This window comes from Colobus angolensis, unplaced genomic scaffold, assembly GCF_000951035.1.
Source record: "Colobus angolensis palliatus isolate OR3802 unplaced genomic scaffold, Cang.pa_1.0 Scaffold49, whole genome shotgun sequence".
Lineage (NCBI taxonomy): Eukaryota > Metazoa > Chordata > Mammalia > Primates > Cercopithecidae > Colobus > Colobus angolensis.
The window spans coordinates 4,381,626-4,403,133 of NW_012118376.1; the positions used below are offsets into that span (position 1 = coordinate 4,381,626).

The 21,508-nt window shown below is 38.1% G+C and overlaps 2 protein-coding genes across 2 annotated transcripts in view; one reads left to right on the forward strand and one right to left on the reverse strand.

Moving 5' to 3' along the window:
• The window catches only part of POLK (polymerase (DNA directed) kappa), a 90,172-nt gene extending 83,334 nt beyond the window's left edge, over nucleotides 1-6,838 (reverse strand). Inside the window, exon 1 of the mRNA XM_011959237.1 lies at nucleotides 6,757-6,838. The gene's annotated coding sequence lies outside the window, so the exon portion shown is untranslated. The remainder of the gene's footprint in view (nucleotides 1-6,756) is intronic.
• COL4A3BP (collagen, type IV, alpha 3 (Goodpasture antigen) binding protein) overlaps nucleotides 6,537-21,508 on the forward strand; it is a 152,747-nt gene continuing 137,775 nt past the window's right edge. Inside the window, exons 1-3 of the mRNA XM_011959236.1 lie at nucleotides 6,537-6,912; nucleotides 7,166-7,559; nucleotides 12,518-12,652. Of these exons, the coding sequence (XP_011814626.1) occupies nucleotides 6,827-6,912; nucleotides 7,166-7,559; nucleotides 12,518-12,652 (615 nt within the window). The 5' untranslated portion in view covers nucleotides 6,537-6,826. The remainder of the gene's footprint in view (nucleotides 6,913-7,165; nucleotides 7,560-12,517; nucleotides 12,653-21,508) is intronic.

The following is a 21,508-nucleotide window of genomic DNA, read 5'->3' on the forward strand; positions in this document are numbered from 1 at the left end:
CATGTACCCTAGAACTTAAAGTATAATAATAATAAAAAAATATGAAATGAAGGAAAAAAAAGATATAAAAAAGGTAAAAAAAAAAGATAGATGAAATTGACAAAACTTTAGTTAGACAAAGAAAAGAAAGAAAATTCAAATAAATAAAAACAGAAATGAAAAAGTAGACATAACAACTGAGACCACAGATATACAAAGAATCTTTATATACTGTTATGAGCAACTATACGCCAACAAATTGGAATAGCTAGAAGAAATCGATAAATTCCCGGACACTTACAACCTACCAAGATTGAAACAGGAATAAACTGAAAACCTGAACAGACCAGTAAGTAAGAAGTTAGAAGCTGCAATAAAAAGTCTTTCATCAAAGAAAAGCCTGGAACCTGATTGCTTCACTGCTGAATTCTACCGAACATTTCCAGAATAACTAATATCACTTGTACTCAAACTCTCCACTCCGCAAAAAAAAAAAAAAAAAAAATTAAAAAATCAAAGAGGGAATACTTCCAAACTAATTCTACAAGGACAGCATTACCCTGATATCAAAACCAAATAAGGACACAACAAAAAAAGAAAACTATAGGCCAATATTACTGATGAACATACATGCAAAAATTCTCAACAAAATACTAGCTAATCACATTAATAAGATCCTTCACCATGATCAAGTGGGATTCATCCAAGGGATGCAAGGATAGTTCAACATATTCAAATCAATAAACATGATACATCACATTAACAGAATCAAAAACAAAAAACATATGACCATTTTCATAGACACTGAAAAAGTATTGGACAAATTCATCATCTCTTTATGATAAAAACCCTCAGCCAACTGAATATAGCAGGAACATAACCCCAGATAATAAAGACCACATATGATAAAACCACAGCTAGCATCATACTGAATGGGGAAATATTGAAAGCCTTTCCTCTAAGATCTGGAACAAAACAAGGATGCCCACCTTCACCACTGTTACCTAACATAATACTGAAAGCCCTGGTCACAGCAATCAGACAAGAGAAAGAAATAAAGGGCATCTAAATTGCAAAGGAAGGAGTCAAGTTATCTTTGTTGGTAGGCAACATAATCTTATATTCACAAAACCCCTAAAGACTCCACCAAAAAGCTGTTAAGTACTGATAAACAAATTCAGTAAAGTTTCAGGATACAAAATTAACATACAAAAGTCAGTACAGACATTTTTTATTTAGATTGCTTTCTTGATTTCTTTTTCACATTGTTTGCTGCTAAAGTATAACATTTACAATAGTTACAAATAATATACAATACCTAGGAATTACCTTAAGTGAAAGATCTATAAAAGAAAACTACAAAACACTGAAGAAAATTGAAGACACAAATAAAAGGAAAGATATTCCAAGCTTGTGGAATTGGAAGAATATTGTTAAAATGACAATACTACCAAAAACAATTTTCAGATTCAATGCAATCTCTATCAAAATACCAGTGACATTCTTCACAGAAATAGAAAAACAATCCTAAAATGTATATAAAACCACAAAAGACTCTGAATAGCCAAAGCAGTCCTAAGGGAAAAGAACATAGCTGGGGGCATTACACTATCTGACTTCAAAATATACTACAAAGCTATAGTAACCAAATGACTATAATACTGGCAAGAAAATAGACACATGGACAAATGGAACAGAATAGAGAACCCAGATATAAATCCACACATTTACAACCAACTAATTTTTGAGAAAGCAATCAAGAACATATCAAGGTAAAAGAATAGTCTCTTCAATAAATGGTGCTGGGAAAACCGGATAACCAGATGCAGAAGAATGAAACTATCTCTCAGATATTTCTTCATCTCTTTTTGATTTTTGATACAAAAATCAAATCAAAATGGATTAGAAACCTAAATCTAAGTTCTGAAACTATGAAACTACTAGAAAAATATATCTGGGAAATACTCCAGTACATAGGTCTGGCCAAATGCTGTTTTTTTGGTTTTTTTTGGAGACAGGGTCTCACTCTGTCACCTGGCTTTGAATGCAGTGGTGCAATCACAGCTTTCTATAGCCTTGACCTTCTGGGCTCAAGCGATCCTCCCACCTCAGCCTCCTGAGTAACTGGGACCACAGGTGTGTGCTACCACATCCAGCTAATTTTATTTATTCATTTAACTTTATTTATTTTTAAACTTTTAATTTTTAAAATTTTTTATTTAATTTTATTTTTAATTTTTAAACTTTTAAAATTCTTTTTGCAAAAGTAGGGTCTCCCTGTGTTGTCTAGGCTGGTCTCAAACTCCTGGGGTCAAGCAAGCCTTTGCCTCAGCCTCCCAAAGGGCTGGTATTATAGGCATGAGGCACAACTCCTGGTCTGGCCAAAGGCTTTTCTGTGTAAGACCGCAAAAGCACTGACAACCAAAGCAAACATAGACAAATTAGATTCTATTAAGCTAAAAAGCTTCTTCACAGCAGAGTGAATAATCAAGAAAGTGAAGGGACAGCCCATAGAACAGGAGAAAATGTTTGCAAACTATCCATCTGACAAGGGATTAATAACCAGAATACATAAGGAGCTCAAACAACTCAATAAAAGAAAAATAATCCGATTTAAAAATGGGCAAAAGAATAGATATTTCTCAAAAGAAGGCATACTAACGGCCAAGAGTTAAATTTAAAAAATGTTCAACATCACTAATCATCATAGAAATGCAATTCAAAACCACAATAAGGTATCATCTTACCCCAGTCAAAATGGCTTAAACATTTTTTTAAAGTATTATTATAATAGAGACGAGGTCTCACTATGTTGCCCAGGCTGGTTTTGAACTCCTGAGCAGCTCAAGTGATCCTCCCACCTCAGCCACCCAAAGTGCTAGGATTACAGGCATGAGTCATCATGGGCAGCCTAAAATGGCTGTTATTAAAAAGATAGGGAATAATGGATGGTGGCAAGGATGTGGAGAAAGGGGAACCCTGCTACACTGTTGGTGGGAATGTAAATTAGTACAGTCACTATGGAATACAGTATGGAGGTTCCTCAGAAAACTTAAAGTAGAACTACTATATGATCTAGCAATTCTACTACTAGACATATATCCAAAAGGGAAATCAATATATTGAAGAGATATCTGACCTCACGTTTTATTACAGCAGTATTCACAATAACTAAAATATGGAATCAACCATCAATGGATGAATGGATAAAGAAAATGTGGTCTATATACACAATGGAATTTAGCCACACAAAAAAGAATATCGGGCCTGGCATGTGGGCTCACGTCAAATCTCAACACTTTGGGAGGCCAAGGCAGGAGGACTGCTTGAGGCAAGAATATATGGAATAAAAATTTGAGTTTGCTATATTTTTATTATAATTTCCAATAAAGTTGTTTTTCCACTATCCCTTTATTGCTGCTTCTCAGGACTATTCATAAAATGACCAAAAATATAAAAAATAAAATGATAGTAATGTCTATTATTCCTGATAATACTAAACGTTAAAATCAACACGTTATTATTCCTTTTAGCAGCAACACAAGCCAAGGTGATAGTTGCAAGAGGCTCCAGATATCATTTAAATTATTTATGGGTAATTGGAACATATACTTGCTAGTATACACTAGCAAGAAAAGAACTGTAAACTGGCTGTATGTTATTGTACCTTAAAAATGTATGTGGGTGAATTTTCTTTTAAGAAAACCGTTAAACTGAAGAAAAACTATGTAACACACCTAGAATGTAATCTATCTGGCTCTGACAGATTCTCAAATGTTTAATCATTTAAAATAATTTGGGATAATAGTGTTTTGGAAATTTTTTTTTTTTTGAGACAGGGTCTCACTTTGTCACCTACACTGGAGTATACTAGCACGATCACAGCTAATTACAGACTCAAACCTCTGGGGTTAAGCTAGCCTGTCGCCTCAGCACCCCGAGCAGCTAGGACTACAGGTATGTACCATTATGCCTGAGTGACTTTTCTTAAATCTAAAATCAATTCTATACATATTAAAAGTTATGTATTACAAGCGTCTAAGGTCCAAAGTCTGAACTAGACTATTCACTAGTGATGATCTGGGCAATTTACTTAACTTCTTTGAATGTTAATTTCCTCATGTGTAAAATAAGAATAATGTCTACCTTGCAGGATTTTTGTGAAGAGTGAATAAATCAAATGAACCTAAAACAATGTTTGACATTTTGTAGGCCTTTAGTAAATGACACTTGCTACTTACAAAAAGCTATAATGTTATTTGATTCTTCGGTCTCTGACTGATTTTAATCATGTTAGTGATTTTTTTCTTGGGCCTTGTTAATTGCAGTTCCTACAACTTCCCTTCAATTATCAACCAGGCTAAACTTATTTCATTTATCGGTTATTATTTACTGAAAACCTCCTACGTCACAGGCAATTTAAAATCTTTATTCACTTTCTACACATAATTATTGTCAGAATACCTAGACAGTAAAATGCTAGAAAACAATGACTACAGAAGTGGTTTATATCTTACTTTTATAGTATCTTAGTCAGATGATCATATAGCAAGATCTTAATAAAGATCTTAAACAGGGATAAACTATATTTTCATAAGCTATCACCATAGCAACATGTATGCTCTATAAAAATATTTTTTCAATTTATTTGACTAAGAAGAAAAGGATTTGAAATTATAGAAGTGAAACAATAAAACGGTTAGAAAAAAACAAGAAGCAAAACACGTTTACAAAGTAACTATCATGAGGATTCTACTGATACATAAGATATCACCACACTGCTTTATATAGTATGCCTTTAAAATATTAATAAAATAATTTCTCAATCTAACAGGAAAAGCGACTCAAAAGCTAAGCAAAATAAAAACGAAAGAAAGAACATGTGTACATGCCAAGAGTGGGCACTAATACTGTTCATCAGTGTACTGTACTGTGTGATTTTTAGACTAAAAGGTTTTTCAATGTTATAGTGAAGCCTATGAAATACTAACTACCGTAACAAGTTTTTATCCCATAAACCAAACAGATACGAGTAAAAGATAAAGGAATATATTTTCAATTTCATTGAATAGTAAGAATATTTCTCCTTGAAACATTCCTAGCCTGGCTCTCATTTGTACAACAGGAAACAGAATAAAAAGGGTGGCCTACACACCCTTTGAAATTCCATTTCTGAAATCACTGTCTTATTCTCGAATATTAGAACTTTTTGTGGGATCTGACATATTCTCAAGTAGCTGTGAAGTGCATTAAGGTATCAATGAATACCCCCATCTACCTCTTCCCTCCCACTTTTCCAAAAATACAGTTGTCTTTGGAAACTTAAATGGTAAAAATCAACAGATAAAGAAGTCTTAGACAGATATGCTAAGTCACCTTAAGGATCAAAGCTGCAGAATAAGACATGGCAGTATGAGCATAATACAATAATAATTGACATTAGTAAAAGAATTCATCAATATAAATGGAGTGTGGATGGTCAGAAAAAGAAGTAAAAGAAAACAAGATACATATTGGCAATGCCTACTTAAATATCCACTGCCACGATAGAGATAACCTAGCTTCATGCTACCAACCATTTAGAATCGTAATTAATCCCCCATGGAGGAGGAAAAAAATTTGAGACTGGGATATGGGAAAAGGTCATCATGCCTAGATTTGAAACCAGGATATAAAGAGCTGGAATTACAGGCACCCGCCACCCTGCTCGGCTAATTTTTGTATTTTTAGTAGAGACGGGGTTTCACCTTGTTGGCCAGGCTGGTCTCAAACTCCTGGCCTCAGGTGATCCGCCCAACTCGGCCTCCCAAAGAGCTGGGATTACAGGCGTGAGCCACCGCACTCGGCCAGCGTTTTCCCTTAGACTCAAAATTTCGCTCCTATCGTCCCATCCTTGTACTAAGAAAGTATTCTTTCTAAGGTTTAATAACAAATTTTACTCTTGGCAATTATCAGGAACTCGAATATATTAAAATAGCTAACGAGAGGAAATTACTGAAGCTACAAAGTCAAAGGTCTTACCATCAAAGTTATCCTTGACAACTGACAAGAGCTGTTAGATCTTCTTTTGGTCTTTCTGCTAATTCAACCCTAGTCTTAAAAATAGCCACCTATTGCCTAATACCCTGTATACACAAAACCATTGCACTTAGGTATTTCTAATACGAGAAAGTTTCTATATATCCAAACTTTCCTATCTTTGAGGGGCAGGCATGGTTAACGTGGTTCTCAGTAAGATATTCATTTACAACTAAGAGAAAATCCCAGGCTATCATCTGACATTCTTGGTTTACTTTAAAAACCTTTCTAACGTTATTTATTCTCTGACAACCTCAAAATTACTTTCCACAAAGAAAACTCTAGAAATCTAAAAATGCGAAGTGCGTGCTTGTCAGAAGGTACTAAGGAAATTCTTCCTTTAAACGTCAAATGTGAATTCTAACTTCTAATGGGTAAGACCCTCGAGATTTACAGCGGTGGTCTGGTGGAAAGAAAACCCCCTTGGCACTCGGAGCTCAAAAGACCCCATCCCGTGGTTTAGGCGGAAGCGGCTACGCGCTCCCGGGCTTTCGACAAGCCGCCCTGGAACGCAGGCCCGTCATCTTCAGCAGAAAGCTCTCTCACGTTCTGGCCCGCAAGCCCGGAGGGTTCGTCATAAGCACACAAGGCAAGGATAGAAGCGAGGCCAAGGGGCAGGTCACGCAACTGTCAAACGAAGCCTACCCACCGACTGACAAGTCCCCAAGGCGACAAGCGATCCCCGCGCGGGATACTCACCCGTTACCTCAGGATCGCGACTACAACTCCCAGAAGGCTGGGCGAGCGACGAACCAACGCCCTTCCCGGAATGCAGCACAGCGGCATCCCTATCCCGCCCTCTCCTTACTGCGCTCCTCCTACTTTTCTACCTCTCGTCATCCGGGAGAGCCGGGGGTAGGGTGCGGGAGGAGGATCCCGCACGCTCGGCGTGTCGCGTCAGACGCCGGGAGGGGGCCGGGGCGGGGAGTAGGAGGGGAGAATGGGAGGACGAAGGGGAGGGGAAAGGACAGGGGAGGGGAGGGTAAATAGTGGGCCAGGCAGCAAGATGGCGGCGGTAGCGGAGGTGTGAGTGGACTCGGGTCTCAGCGGCCGGATTTTCTCTTCCCTTCTTCTCCCTTTTCCTTCGCTATTTGAAATTGGCATCGAGGGGGCTAAGTTCGGGTGGCAGCACCGGGCGCAACGCAGGGGTCCCGGCGACGGCGGCGGCGGCTGACGGCTGGAAGGGTAGGCTTCCTTCATCGCTCGTCCTCCTTCCCCGCTCCGCTCGGTGTCAGGCGCGGCGGCGGCGCGGCGAGCGGACTTCGTCCCTCCTCCTGCTCCCCCCCACACCGGAGCTGGCACTCTTCGCTTCGCCATTCCCCGACCCTTCACCCCGAGGACTGGGCGCCTCCTCCGGCGCAGTTGAGGGAGCGGGGGCCGGTCTCCTGCTCGGCTGTCGCGCCTCCATGTCGGATAATCAGAGCTGGAACTCATCGGGCTCGGAGGAGGATCCAGAGACGGAGTCTGGGCCGCCTGTGGAGCGCTGCGGGGTCCTCAGTAAGGTGAGCAACCGGTGGTGCCAGGGGACCCCTGGCCAGACTCACCTGCCGCGAGGCAATTGGCTGAGGCGGTGGGGTGGGGCTGGCGGGAGGCGCGGAACGTGCCGGGGTGCGAGGCTGAGTACTGCTGCAGCGACTAGGGATGAGGCGGGGATATAGGGAGCCTGTTCTTGCTGCCCGAGGGCTCGTCGGGGGCAGCCGAGGACCAGGGAAAGGGTGTATCAACCCGGGATCCAATTTGGGAGACCAGATGCGTGCCGTGACTTGGGACCTAGGGCGGCAGCTGTCCCGGGTGTAAGGAATCCGGGTTGGGCTTCAGGGGTGTCCGAACGACTGGGCATGGGAGCGGTTCAAGTCGGACCTCTTAAAAGAGGCTGGTCTGTCTGAGGATGCCAAGCCGAGTAGGTTGGGAGGCACTGCGGACGCAACTGTTTCGACAGAAGCCGGAGCGACTCGGCTTGGTGTTGAAATTTGAGGTGTTGAACTCGCCAGGTTAAATGTAGTGAGACAGATGAATGTAGAGGACTTTCTCCCTCACCCTATACCTTAGTTCAGGATAGAGATATTGAATCGGCACGTGATGGGTACAGGAAATATTCATAGTAACTTGGAACATGTGAAAAGGAGACTGATCTTTAGTCCAGGAAGAAGAGCATTATTTAATAATAAACTCTTTTTGCGGTAAGGGGTCCAGGGTAAGGAAAATATGTTTTACCTTTTATATATTTTTTAAAATCCGTGTATCAAAATTTTAGGAAAGCAGCCATTATAGAACTGCAGATGGGTGATCTCTTGATATTACATGGTTGGGATTTTTTTTTTTTTAAGTTTTTGCTATAAGAAGATTCACACAGCCCTTTTGACTTCTCTCCCCCTTCCTGTTAAACTTTTTTAGAAATGGCTGGAGCTAGCAGTTAACTTGGAGAGGGGGAGCTGGGCCAGTCCCTCAACAAGCTGGTCATAAGATACTATGTCATGTGCAGCTACTGGCTATTAAGAAATCACCCTGTTTCCAGTATTCCTACTTTGGCACATCACTTGGACATTATTTGTGGAATTGTTTAATATAATGCTTTTATAATGTCTGTAGAAAGCTAATGAGAAGGGGACCAGGAAAGGCATGAGTAGTCAGAACTAAGGATTGCAAGTGTTGACTTTTATTTGTATAGCAGAAAAATTAGTTGTATATTGATGCTGTGATCATTCTTGAAATTTCAATGCAAGGTTTTCAGTAACGAGAAGCTCCTCAGGATTTCTTTACATTAAATGTATCCTATAATTTAGGAATCCCTATTGAACACATTGTGTAGTAGGTATACATTTTCAGTTGGTAATAGGAAGTGGGTTACTTGCTTCTCAGTGATTTTGATAGTTTCATCACTGCTTATAAGATGGGAAGCTGACTGCCATATTAGTATTGTGATGTGTTGAGTATTTTACAAAACAAATTGTAATTTTGACCCACTGATAATTAGTTTTTTGGGGGTTGGGGGAATGGAGTGACTGGGGGAAAAAGTCACCAGTGCTCCGAGTTTTACTTTATGTGGAGTAGGTATACTATAGATCAAAAAATGGAATACCAATCTCGATATTTAAATGCATACAAATGCATTTGATCACCTCTATGGAAGGTGAATAACTTAAATTTTGACTGTTGCTTCTTATGTAGAATGAATAGGAATAAAGCTTTTGGTATTCTTGCTAATAGCTATGAAGGAAATTTTCCTGAGATTTACCAATTTATGGTTATATACAGTGTTTTCTGGAAACTTTTTAATCAAGAGTATTCTAAATTGAATATGTATACTCATACTGAGTATGGTACATGTTTTTAAATGTAAATTATATATTTTGAATTCTTCATATTCACCTGGTAATTTAAACAAGGGTCAGAACTTGGCTTTTGTTCTTTTCCTTCCATTGAGTAATGTAAGTAAGTCTTGGTACAATTTGTTTTCTTTGTCCCCCAAAATGGGGTGGATTTGGAATGGGCTTGGGTAAATTTATATTAGAAATATACCAGTTCAAAGGGCATTTTCCATATGGTAATCTGAAATATACGGAAATACCTATGAAGCATATTTCTTATAAATCACTTAAGTGTATAGATTCCAAAAATACTTGATAGGCAATAATTCTATCTGGTTATAACAAGTATCGTGATGGATCATGGTGGGGAAAAGATGCGTGCCTTAGCGTAGGACTTGAGAGCAACTAAGCCTGGATAAAATAATCTCATTCAATTTCTGAATTTCCTCCATCCTTCATGGTTTACCTTCTGTTTTTGCACATACCAAACTGTTTGAAATTCTATCCATCCTTAAGAGTCCAAGTCAAATACTGTCCTTTCCTTAAAGCCTTTTCGTATTTTGCCATCATTCAAGACCTCCTTCACTTGAATTCCCATAGCATTTTGTTTTATTCTAAATATATATTTTTTTCTCTTGTGTTTGTGTTTGCTGGCCTGTTGGCCACAGTAATATTCAATTCTCCTGCAGTGTCTAGCATATTGCCTTGTCTGTATTTGTTAAATGGGGAAGAGTGAGGGAACATTATGAGAGCAGAGAAAAGACAAAAAACTTGTCTTCCAGGTGTCATAACAACAGCTAACAGCTTACTGAGAAAAGGGTCCTGAAGCTGATATAGTTTGTTCAGCCTCTTACAAGAACATAATATTGAATTATGGATGCATAATTGCTGGGGCCCCTTTTCTAATATTGAAAGAGTTCTAGTGAGAAATGCTGAAGATTGAGCTTTATTAACCATGTATAACTCTTCCTCAGATTCAGAAAATACTATGTCCAGGCACTGTTCTAAGTCTATTCTTGTTTAAACTTAACTCTGAGAGACAGAGTTTGACAGAGAAAAGAACACAGAGTAAGTAACTTGACCACTGTCACAAAATTTAGCCTTATGAAGTGTGGTAATTATAAATGAGGTAGGATTAATCCATGGTGGGTCTTGAATGCCCTAAACGATTTGTATGACAGTCAGTGGGAAGTTGTCCATGTAAGTTTTGGAGCTGGAGACTCAATACGATCAACATGTAAGAAAAGTAGGCAAATATGCTTAGTAAGTAAATAAGCTTGTGTAAATTATGAAAAACACAGAAGATACTAGCGAAAAGATTATTAAGTCCTGTAAGGAATACAGGAACTGGGTAATTTGATTGGAATAGTTGAAAATGAGAAGAGGCGGCAAATTTAAGGGTTTACTATGAAGGAAAGATAAGCAGGTTTTGGTGATGGGCTATAAATATTGAGAAGGAACACTTAGGAGTATCTTCTGTGACTATGCTAGGCATTTTCATTATTTTATTGAAGTTACAAAAATAACTTGTCAAAACTCTCTTCACGTGAGTTGTAGAGTAGTTGAGCCTGTTTAATCCTGTATACACTAATCTGTTTGTATATCAAATACACAAACTCTGAGCAGAAGTAGCAGTCCCCCCCAAGGAAATAGGAAAATAGGAAGGAAGTACACCTTATAGAAAGAAGTAAATTCAGTTTTGTTGGTAACTATCATTTATTTCAAGCCTGTGTCTAAGTGGTGGTACATCACAAGCTGTTAGAAATAAGGAAGTGGGTGATTAGGAGCCACTAGAATGAGTTAAATAGTCAGCTTGGATGAGTTCTCAGAGAGGGGTTGTAATGATGGGGCTTAGAAAAATTAACTGGCTAGGGATGGTGGCTCACCTGTAGTCCCAGCACTTTGGGAGACCAAGGAAGACAACAGATCACTTGAGCCCAGGAGTTTGAGACCAGCCTTGGCACCACAGTGAAACTTCATCACTACAAAAAGTTAGCCAGACGTGGGGCACGCACCTGTAGTCTCGATGACTTGGGAGGAGGAGGCAGGAGGATTAAGCCCGGGAGGTTGCAGTGAGCTGAGATGGTGCCACTGCACTCCATCCTGAGTGACAGAGTGAGACTCTGTCTCAAAAAAATACAAAATAAAAGAAAATTTAAGAACTGAATAAATCTCAAAAATGCTTAATTAGAGAATAGAAAAAGATTTCTCAGTGGATATAGAGCCTGAGCCAATGCAGTATATTTTGGCAATCCATTTTTAATTAGTTTTTGGAATTGGCAGATAGTTTTGAGATTTTTCTATACTTAAAACCCCAGAGCATAGATAAAAACATGCAAAAATAAGTATTCCTGTAAAGGTTACATTTCTGCCTTTTCCAGTTTATTGTGATCTTCACTGTGCAGCAAGACTTTAGCAACACAGAAACTCTTTTAAGGTATTGAAGGCAATCCAATATGTTTTTGAAAACCAATTTTATTTTTGTTTTATTACTCTTGAGTTTGAAAAATATATGTTCAGAGAAACTTGGAAAATGAATTGGCCATTTTAAATATTATTCCGTTCTGTAGAGGAGAAGTTAAAGTTGATGCCAACTTACTAAAGATTATTATTTTTATTTTGATGTAGTTATGACCGTTATAAATTTTCATATGGGAATAACAACAAAAGTAGAGTTTAGCAATAATTGACTTTATACTTCCATTGATTTAGAAGGCTTCATGAAGTCTTTGGTGTCAGAAAATGAGAGACTCCATACCTAACTGAACATACTTCTCTGTTGAATATGTTAATTATGACAAGGACTAAAACAGATATCATAAAGGTACTTAGGAGAGGATGAAAGCACACAAAGAACAAACAATAATTTTAACCAAAATCTGGCTTTTGTTTTATTCTTCAAATGTTAGAAGAAAATGGTATATTTTGTTTCTTACCAGTTTATTTATAATATTGTAAAAATTACTGAAAATCATTATGCAATCTAGAAAATCTCAACTTTTCACTCTCTGTAATCATTTTACTGAAAAGAATTAAGTTGGACTTTTCACGTTTTGGTTTTAAAATTACATTGCTGTTTAAAAAAGTTTGGATTTCTAAAATACTTCTCTTTTTTGTTTTCTTCTCCCTTCCCTTCCCCTTCCCACTCCCAGTGGACAAACTACATTCATGGGTGGCAGGATCGTTGGGTAGTTTTGAAAGATAATGCTCTGAGTTACTACAAATCTGAAGACGAAACAGAGTATGGCTGCAGGGGATCCATCTGTCTCAGCAAGGCTGTCATCACAGTAAGTTCCTTTTCTTCTTCATTTAACAAATATTTACTGAGTGTCAGCCACGTACCAGGAACTGTTCTACATGTTCAGGATACATCTGTGAATAAGATAAAGATCCTTGCCCTTGTAGAATATACATTCTAATACTTTTTTCCATAAAGTTATTTTACTGTGCTTTTTGCTACATGTTGTTATTTTGCATAGACAGGTAGTTTTTATCTAGTGGATATATCAAACCGATTTAAGGACTTCAGGATAAAAAAATGTTTGAAGCCTTTTTATTTGTTGAGGCTGGGACAGTTACTTTGTAGGTTACTGAAAATTTAAAAATAATACATCTTGTAGGTAACGTTCTAAAATTTTAACTTAAAAAACATAAACTTTTTAACATTGAGCTAATGCCATCTCTTTGTGGAGTTGAGAGAAGCTGTTCTTACATTCCTCACACATGATTTGCTATTTGCAGTTTTGATATCTCTAACGTGGAATAAAAGTCTAAAGATAACTTTTGAAAAACCCTAAGTATAGACTCCTTCTAACTTTATGATTTCCCCTTATATTTTGCAGTTATGTCCCTTTTATCTAATTCAACACCTTTTGAAAGAAGAACTCACCTTTGTTGAGTCATTCTACTTAGTTTACATTTTGTTGTTCTTTTTTTGTTTTTTTTGTTTTGTTTTTGAGATAGTCTTGCTCTGTCACCCAGGCTGGAGTGCAGTTCCATAATCTTAGCTCACTGCAACCTCGACCTCCCAGGTTCAAACAATTCTTTTGCCTCAGCCTCCCAAGTAGCTGTGTCTATAGCTGCGTGCCACCACGCCTGGCTAATTTTTGTAATTTTAGTAGAAATGGGGTTTCACTGTGTTGGCCAGGCTGGTCTCAAACTCCTGATCTCAAGTGATCCACCCACCTCAGCCTCCCAAAGTAGTGGGATTACAGGCGTGAGCCACCGCGCCCGGCCTATTTAGTTTATATTTAACTTATTATATAGAAACAGCTGTTCCTTTTTGCACTCATAGTCATTAGACATAAATAATGTTTAAGATATGTAAGAACTATAACAAGTAAACGGGCATAAACAGGTTTGGGAACAACCAACTGACTTGTTAAGCTTGTAACCCAACTAGTTACAAATGCCTGATTATACAAAAAATAACATACTAGTTAAGAATGGTCAACATGCCATGGGCAAAAAAAAAAAAAAAAAAGTGTTGGCTAAGGCCAGAGAGTTATTTTAAATAGAGGTCAGTTAAGGGAGCTATTGTAGTTAAAATCTGAAAATGGCTATGTTAAAACAAAAATACAGATTTTACTAACTCACTCAAAGAGAAGTCACATTTTGTGATAGAATTTATATGGCTTACAAAAGTTAAAGAGTATATATATATATATATATGTAATACTTCAGATTTCTGTTAATATCTAATCCTAACTTAGCACACGTTTGTTACGCAGTTAGGGAAAATCTTGCAGTATTTTTACATTATTTTTTATACATTATTTCCCCGCTTGTATATTCAAAGTTTGAAAACAGAAGTTTAGAATTGAATATCAAATTAGAGAAACACAGAAGAAGTGTTTGGAAGTGTTGATAATGAAACTACTACTGTCTATTCTTGGAGACAATTTTTAGGAAATAACTTTAACATAAAGGCTCAGTATTTATTGTGACTGGTATGTGGTACATTGTAATGTGTTTAGATATCTAGTTTAATATTTTGGGTGTTTTTCTTCTGAGATAGATCATTATTCATGTCAGGGGACAGAACAGTAGATTGAAATGTACCTTGCGATCTTGAAGTGTTTTTCCTTGATCCTCCACTCCCCTTCTTTTGCGTATTATTGGATGTTTATTAGTTTCAATGCTTAAGTGTTTGAAAGCAGTATAATTGATATAAAAATGGGGAGGAATTAAATTTTATCTTTATTGTTCCCTGAGTAGTAGTATTCATGCTAGTTTCTGTGGATTTAGATATAGTTATTCTGTCTTGAATTATGGACTATAATAATATTGCCTGGCTTATTTGGAGAAAAGAAAATTTTAAATAAAGATTTACATCCATCTCAGGAAGAAAACTGTTACTTTATTGTAAATGATTTTTGTTATAGCTATATGTACATGCATAACTTTCATTGTGGTACATAGTAAAAGACATGAGTAGGAATGTGGAACAATTTGAATTCTTTGAAGGAGAAATAATAGAAATAAAAGTAAAAAGATGAATGAGGCAGCAAAATCTGTGTGGTAGTCTTAGATACAATGAAACAGATGATAGGAAAAAACACAAGCATTTATATTATTGAACTTTCCTTGCCCTGTGGATTCACAGACTCCATGTTACATATTTAAAGGAAATTGAAAATATAACTGCATTCAGTGAACTCAGGATGAAGTTTACAAATTAGAGTGTGTACTTTAGTTAAATAAATGAACGTAATAGTAATATTCCTCATTAAATACTAATAGGCATCTCTTGGCATTTTTTTTCCTTAAATATGGGCTATTGCCTATATCACTTCATGTCGGAATACAAAGAATATAAATGTTTAATTTCTTTATATGGCACCCTTATGAAATTGATAGTATTCACATACGGAGAAATCTGGGCTTGAAGAGTTGATGTGACTTTACTATAACCATTCATTACTATATTATTTGTTGGTGGATCTTGAGCCCTGAGGCCACATTTCTTGATAGAGCCTAATCCATTTTAAGCATCTAGCATCTGAGCCCACATTTCTTGATAGAGCCTAATCCATTTTAAGTTCATTCTTAGTTTAATGATTAAATCACTCTTATAAAAACAATGTTCTTTAGTTGTGTGATAATAAAGTGGGTGAAATAATTTCAAGGAAGAAAATATGTCTTGAGAGAATTTATTCCTTAATGTGAAAGAACGGACAGTAAGTAGGTGAGAGGAAAAATAGTATTCCCTTACTTTGTGTAAAAAGAGCTATTTGTATGCAGAATAAGTGTTTGTAGAAAGACAGTTGAATTCTTCAGTTATTATAGCTTGATACTTAGAAGACCCAGCCCCTGCTACAAAATTTGTCACATAGTAGATATTCTGAATATGTTAGTTGTAATTGTTTCACTTAAAAGCAAATGTTTATGGAACATTTACACTGTTTACTTTTTAAATTCTATTTTTTAAATAAAGTGCACATGATAAAAATTATAATTCCTGGCATTAAAAAGTTTAAGAAGTACATGCTGCTTTTTAGTCTTGCACTCAAGGGACAACCCAACTTACATTTCTGGTCATCCTTTCAGAAAATGTGTGAGCCTATACAAGGATTTGTTTATATCTTTCATAAATATTTACACAAATGGTATTATATTAAGCCTTTCATTCTGCACCTTGTTTTAATACATCTTACACATTAACTATTACATTCTGTTGTATGGATATATTTATTTGCCTGGTCCTTGTTTTTGCACACTTAAATCATGCCTAATTTTTATTACAATCATTATTGAAACAAATATGTACTTTAAAATTTGTTTTTAGTTATTGTCAAATACTCCTTTAAAACAGTACCACTCCTCACTCCTACCAGTACTGAATGAGTGCCTCTGTTTCTCCCTACCTGCAAGTATTGAGGAATTTGGGTGTTGGCAAATGTTAAAGTATTTGTCAAACTGCTACATTAAAATGGTATCTTATTATTTTAAATTGCACTGTTTATCCATGAGGTTGAGTAACTTAATAATTTATAGCCATTTTTATTTCTTTTTCCTTTTCCAGTTGCTTATGTACTTTTTTTGGTTTTTCTTTCCTTGTTGGCTTGTGGAAACTCTTCATATGGTAATTAGCCATTTGGCACATTTGTTGCAAATATTTTCCCCCACATTGTCACTTGTCTGTTTCTTCTTTGCTTGTTTTATAGTCTATAGTAGGCCCTAGAGAAATCTTAGATTTTTACTTACTCTTATTGGCATCTTTTATTATGGCTTCTATATTTACTTGTTTAGATAGGTGTTTCTCTGTCAAAGACTCTATATAAATGTAGATATATTTTCATCTAAAATTTATACTTGAATTTTGATTCCTGTGAAAGTTATTTTAGTTTAAGGAGTGATAATGATGTTTTTAATTTTTTTCCACATGACTAATTATGTATCTGGGTAGCATTAATTAAATAACTCATCTTTTTCCAAGTGGTTTGAAACACCACTTTCATCATATGTTACGGTCCCATGTTTATCTAAGGTTGTTTCTGGACTCTCTTTTGGGCATTTGGCTTGTCCTCCTCCTTATCCTCTGTTTAAAATTATATTGTGAGTATTTCTTCAACCAGTTCCTTAAACTGCTAATGATCCATTGGTGAAGTAATTTATTTGCAGTTACTAAAATTAAAACAGGTAGAGATTTTTGGTATAATATCTTCAGATAGAATTGGTTTTCCTAAGTTCTGTAGTTTCATGTCTCACCTTAGGCATCTGCCTTTTGTTGAACTTCTCAAATCACCAAATGAGTAGGATTCCTATTATTCTTATCATAGGTTGGTTTTAGGGAAATTTTCCAGTTTTATGTTTTAATATTTTTAGAAGGAAAACTGAAAGGTAATGAAAATATTACTGTTGGAATAAAAAAAAATTAAATCCAAATAGTGATTAGGCAAGTTGGTGGGGTGGGGGGTTGCCACAAGAGTGGAAGTTGAAAGATCTTGGAAAAATTAAAGAAACTGATGGAACCCCATCTCTACATCAAAAAATACACAAATCAACTTGGCGTGGTGGTACACACCTGTAGTCTTAGCTACTTTGGAGGCTGAGGTGGGAGGATCAGTTACTTCAGCCTCGCAGTTGGAGCAAAGGTGATGCCACTGCCCTGCAGCCTGGGAGACAGAGTGAGACCCTGTCTCAAAAAAAATACCCAAAAAACAAAAACCAGACAATGGAGATACAAAAGCAAGGGAAGGAAGTGTTCAAAATTGAAGAGAACCACAAAAATAAACATAAATTTTGAAAGTGCCAGATAGCAGTCAGATCTAAAAGGTTTTTGAATGTGGAATTGTAAAATGAGAAATTACATTATGGAAATGAAGTTCAGCAAATTGGATGTCACCAAAGATGATTAGTGCCATAAGTAGTCATTATAAGATCTCCAAATTAGTGAGAAATCCAAGAAGTTGGCCTTTTCTCAAGTGTGCAGTTTTACTATATTGAACTGTATTAGTGAGAACTAAAGGAAAGAGAGGAAGGTATGCAGCAAATAAAAGCACTAGATAAGAAACTAGTTGTTAATTCTCATTGGAGGGGCATTTGTCAGTGAATTTTTAAAGAAGTGAGACTCTCAATCTGCTAAGATTTGTGCTTTAAGGAACGCATAATTTATCTGTTTAGCAGTTCATTTGAAAACAATATATTCCATCTTTCAATAACATGTGATTCAGATAATGTAACTCAAATAGCATGAAGTAGAAAGTACTTAAAATATTTAGTAAGAGGTCTTGGAAGAAGAAAAACATGAAAAAGGGCACCTGTTGAAATTTGGGGCTTAGAATGTAGAAATAACTACAGAAAATTGTATCATTTAAATTATGTAATTATAAAATGTATTCATTTGCTAGGGTTGCCATAAGAAAGTACCACAAACTGGGTGACTTAAACAACAGAAATTTATTGTTTCACAGTTCCAGAGGCTGGAAATAGGATCAAGGTGTGGGCAGGGTTGGTTCCTTCTGTTGGCGGTGAGGGAGAAGCTGTTTCATGAGTTTCTCCTTACATTTGGTGGTTTACTGACAATCTTTGGTACTCCATGGCTTGTGGATGCATCACTCCAATCTCTGCCTGCATGTACACATGGCATTCTTTGTATGTATTTGTCTTTTCCCAGATTTCCCCTATTTATCAGGACACCAGTCATATTGGATTAGGGGCCCAACCTACTCCACTGTTATCTCATTCTAACTAATTAAATCCACAATGCTGCTATTTTCAAACAAGGTCACATTCAGAATTACTGGGAGATAAGACTTGAACATATAATATGATTTTGAGGGGGGCACAGTTCAACCCATAACACAAAGTACCTGTTAACTCAAGAACCCAAGTCTTCAGATTCCCATCTGTTATTTTATGACATCACTGGGCATAAGAAAATTGTATATGTGGTGCATTTTATTTTGTGTAGGGGTTGCAGGAACATGACTGTTAAATATTTATAAAGCAACTCTTAATTCCAAAGTGTTTAGAACATCATGCATGGGCTATGAAGTCAAATCTGGGTTCAGACCTTAACTGTGTGTATTAGTGCATTCGCTTACTGCTATGAAGAAATACCTGAGACTGGGTAATTTATAAAGAAAAGAGATTTAATTGACTCACAGTTCTTCATGGCTGGGGAGGCCTCAGGAAACTTACAATCATGGCAGAAGGCACTTCTTCACAGGGCGGCAGGTGACAGAATGTGAACCAGGCAAAGGGGGACAAGCTCTTTATAAAACCATCACTCCCATGATTCAATTACCTCATAACAGGTCCCTCCCACAACACATGGGGATTATGGGAACTACAATTCAAGATGAGATTTGGGTGGGGGCACAGCCAAACTGTATCATTCTGCCACTGGCCCCTCCCAGATCTCATGTCCTCACATTTCAAAACACAGTCATGCCTTTCCAGCAGTCCCCCAACGTCTCAGCTCATTCCAGCATTAACCCAAAAGTCCAAATCCAAAGTCTCATCTGAGACAAGGCAAGTCCCCTCCACCTGTGAACCTGTGAAATTAAAAGCAAATTAGTTCCTTCTTAGATGCATTGGGGGTACGGGCAGTGGGTAAATACACCCATTCCAAATGGGAGACATTGGCAGGCAGCCAAATCTTAAAGCTCCAAAATGAGCTCCTTTGACTCCATGTCTTACATTCAGGTCACACTTATGCAAGAGGTGGCTCCCACCGCCTTGGGCAGCTCCGTCCCTGTGGCTTTGCAGAGTACAAGCCTCCTTCCTGGCTGCTTTCACAGGCTGGCATTGAGTGTCTGCAGCTTTTCCAGGTGCACAGTGCAAGTATCAGTGGATCTACCATTCTGGGATCTGGAAGAAGGTGGCCCTCTTCTCACAGCTCTACTAGGTATTGCCTCAGTGAAGATTGTGTGGGGGGAGGCTTCAACCCGACATTTCCCTTCTGTACTGCCCTAGCAGAGGTTCTCCATGAGGGCACCACTCCTGCAGCAAACTAATGCCTGGACATCCAGGTGTTTCCATAAATCCTCTGAAATCTAGGCCGAGGTTCCTAAACCTCAATTCTTGACTTCTTTACACTCACAGGCCCAACACCATGGGAAAGCCGCCAAGGCTTGGGGCTGGCACCCTCTGAAGCAATGGCCTGAACTGTCCTCACAGTAGCCTTGACCCCTTTTAGCCACACCTGGAGCTGAAGCAGCTGGGATACAGGGCACCATGTCCCAAGAATGCATGAAGCAGCAAGGCCCTGGGCCCAGCCCAGGAAACCCATTTTTCCCTCCTAGACCTCCAGGTATTTGATGGGAGGGGCTGCCATGAAGGTCTCTGACATGCCCTGGAGACATTTTCCCCATTGTCTTGGTGATAACATTTGGCTCCTTGTTACTTATGCAAATTTTTGCAGTAGCCTTGAATTTCTCCCCCAAAAATACATCCTTCTTTTCTGTCACATCAACAGGCTGCAGATTTTCCAAACTTTTATGCTCTGCTTCATCTTGACTGCTTTGCCACCTAGAAATTTCTTCCGCCAGATACCTTAAATCATGTCTTTCAAGTTCAGAGTTCCATAGATCTCTAGGGCAGGGAGAAAATTCCGCCAGTCTCTTTGCTAAAGCTTAACAAGAGTCACCTTTGCTCCAGTTCCCAACAAGTTCCACATCTCCATCCGAGGCCACCTCAGCCTGGACTTCATTGTCCGTATCACAATCAGCATTTTGGTCAAAACCATTCAATAAGTCTCTAGGAAGTTCCAAACTTTCACACATCTCCCTGTCTTCTGAGCCGTTCAAGTCTCTAGGAAATTCCAAACTTTCTCACATTTTCCTGTGTTCTTCTGAACCTCCAAACTGTTCCAATCTCTGCCTGTTACCCAATTCCAGAGTTGCTTCCACATTTTCAGATATCCTTATAGCAGCACCCCACTCTCTACGCTACCACTTTACTGTATTAGTCTGTTCTCATGCTGCTATGAAGAAATACCTGAGACTGGGTATTTCTTTTTATAGAGAAAAGAGGTTTAATTGACTCACAGTTCTGCTTGGCTGGGGAGGTTCAGGAAACTTAAAATCATGGTGGAAGGCACTTCTTAACAGGGTGGCAGGAGAAAGAATGAGAGCCAAGCAAAGGGGGAAAAGCCCCTTATGAAACCATCACCTCCATGATTCTATTATCTCCCATGAGGTCCCTTCCACAACACATGGGTGTTGGAACCGAACTCTCGATTCCCTCCTGGGCAGGGGTCGTCGCGAAGGATCACCGACACGAGGTTCACAGCAGAGAGTTATTTATTACTAGCGCGCTAGGGTCCCAAGCTCTAAGTCGGTCCTGGGACCCCGACTGCTTGTTACAGGCTGTTTATATAGGCTAACACAAGTTCAAACACAGCTTATGGCGCGAAATTCAAACAAAGCTTAAGGCATAAAATGATTGGGTCTAGCTATAGCCTGAGCAAGGGGTCTTGGTTTGATTGGTTAGAGCAGGACCTTATGAGGTTCTTTCCTGGAGTTGATGATTCCGGGAACTTCGAGGCAGGGTGAGTCCCCTGGAATTGGCAGGGTGGGACCTCATGAGGTTGTTTCCCGGAATTGGCAGGGTGGGACCCTATCAGGGTGGGACACTATCGAGGCAGGGTGGGACCCTATCTAGGCAGGGTGGGACCCTATCTAGGGCCACCTGGT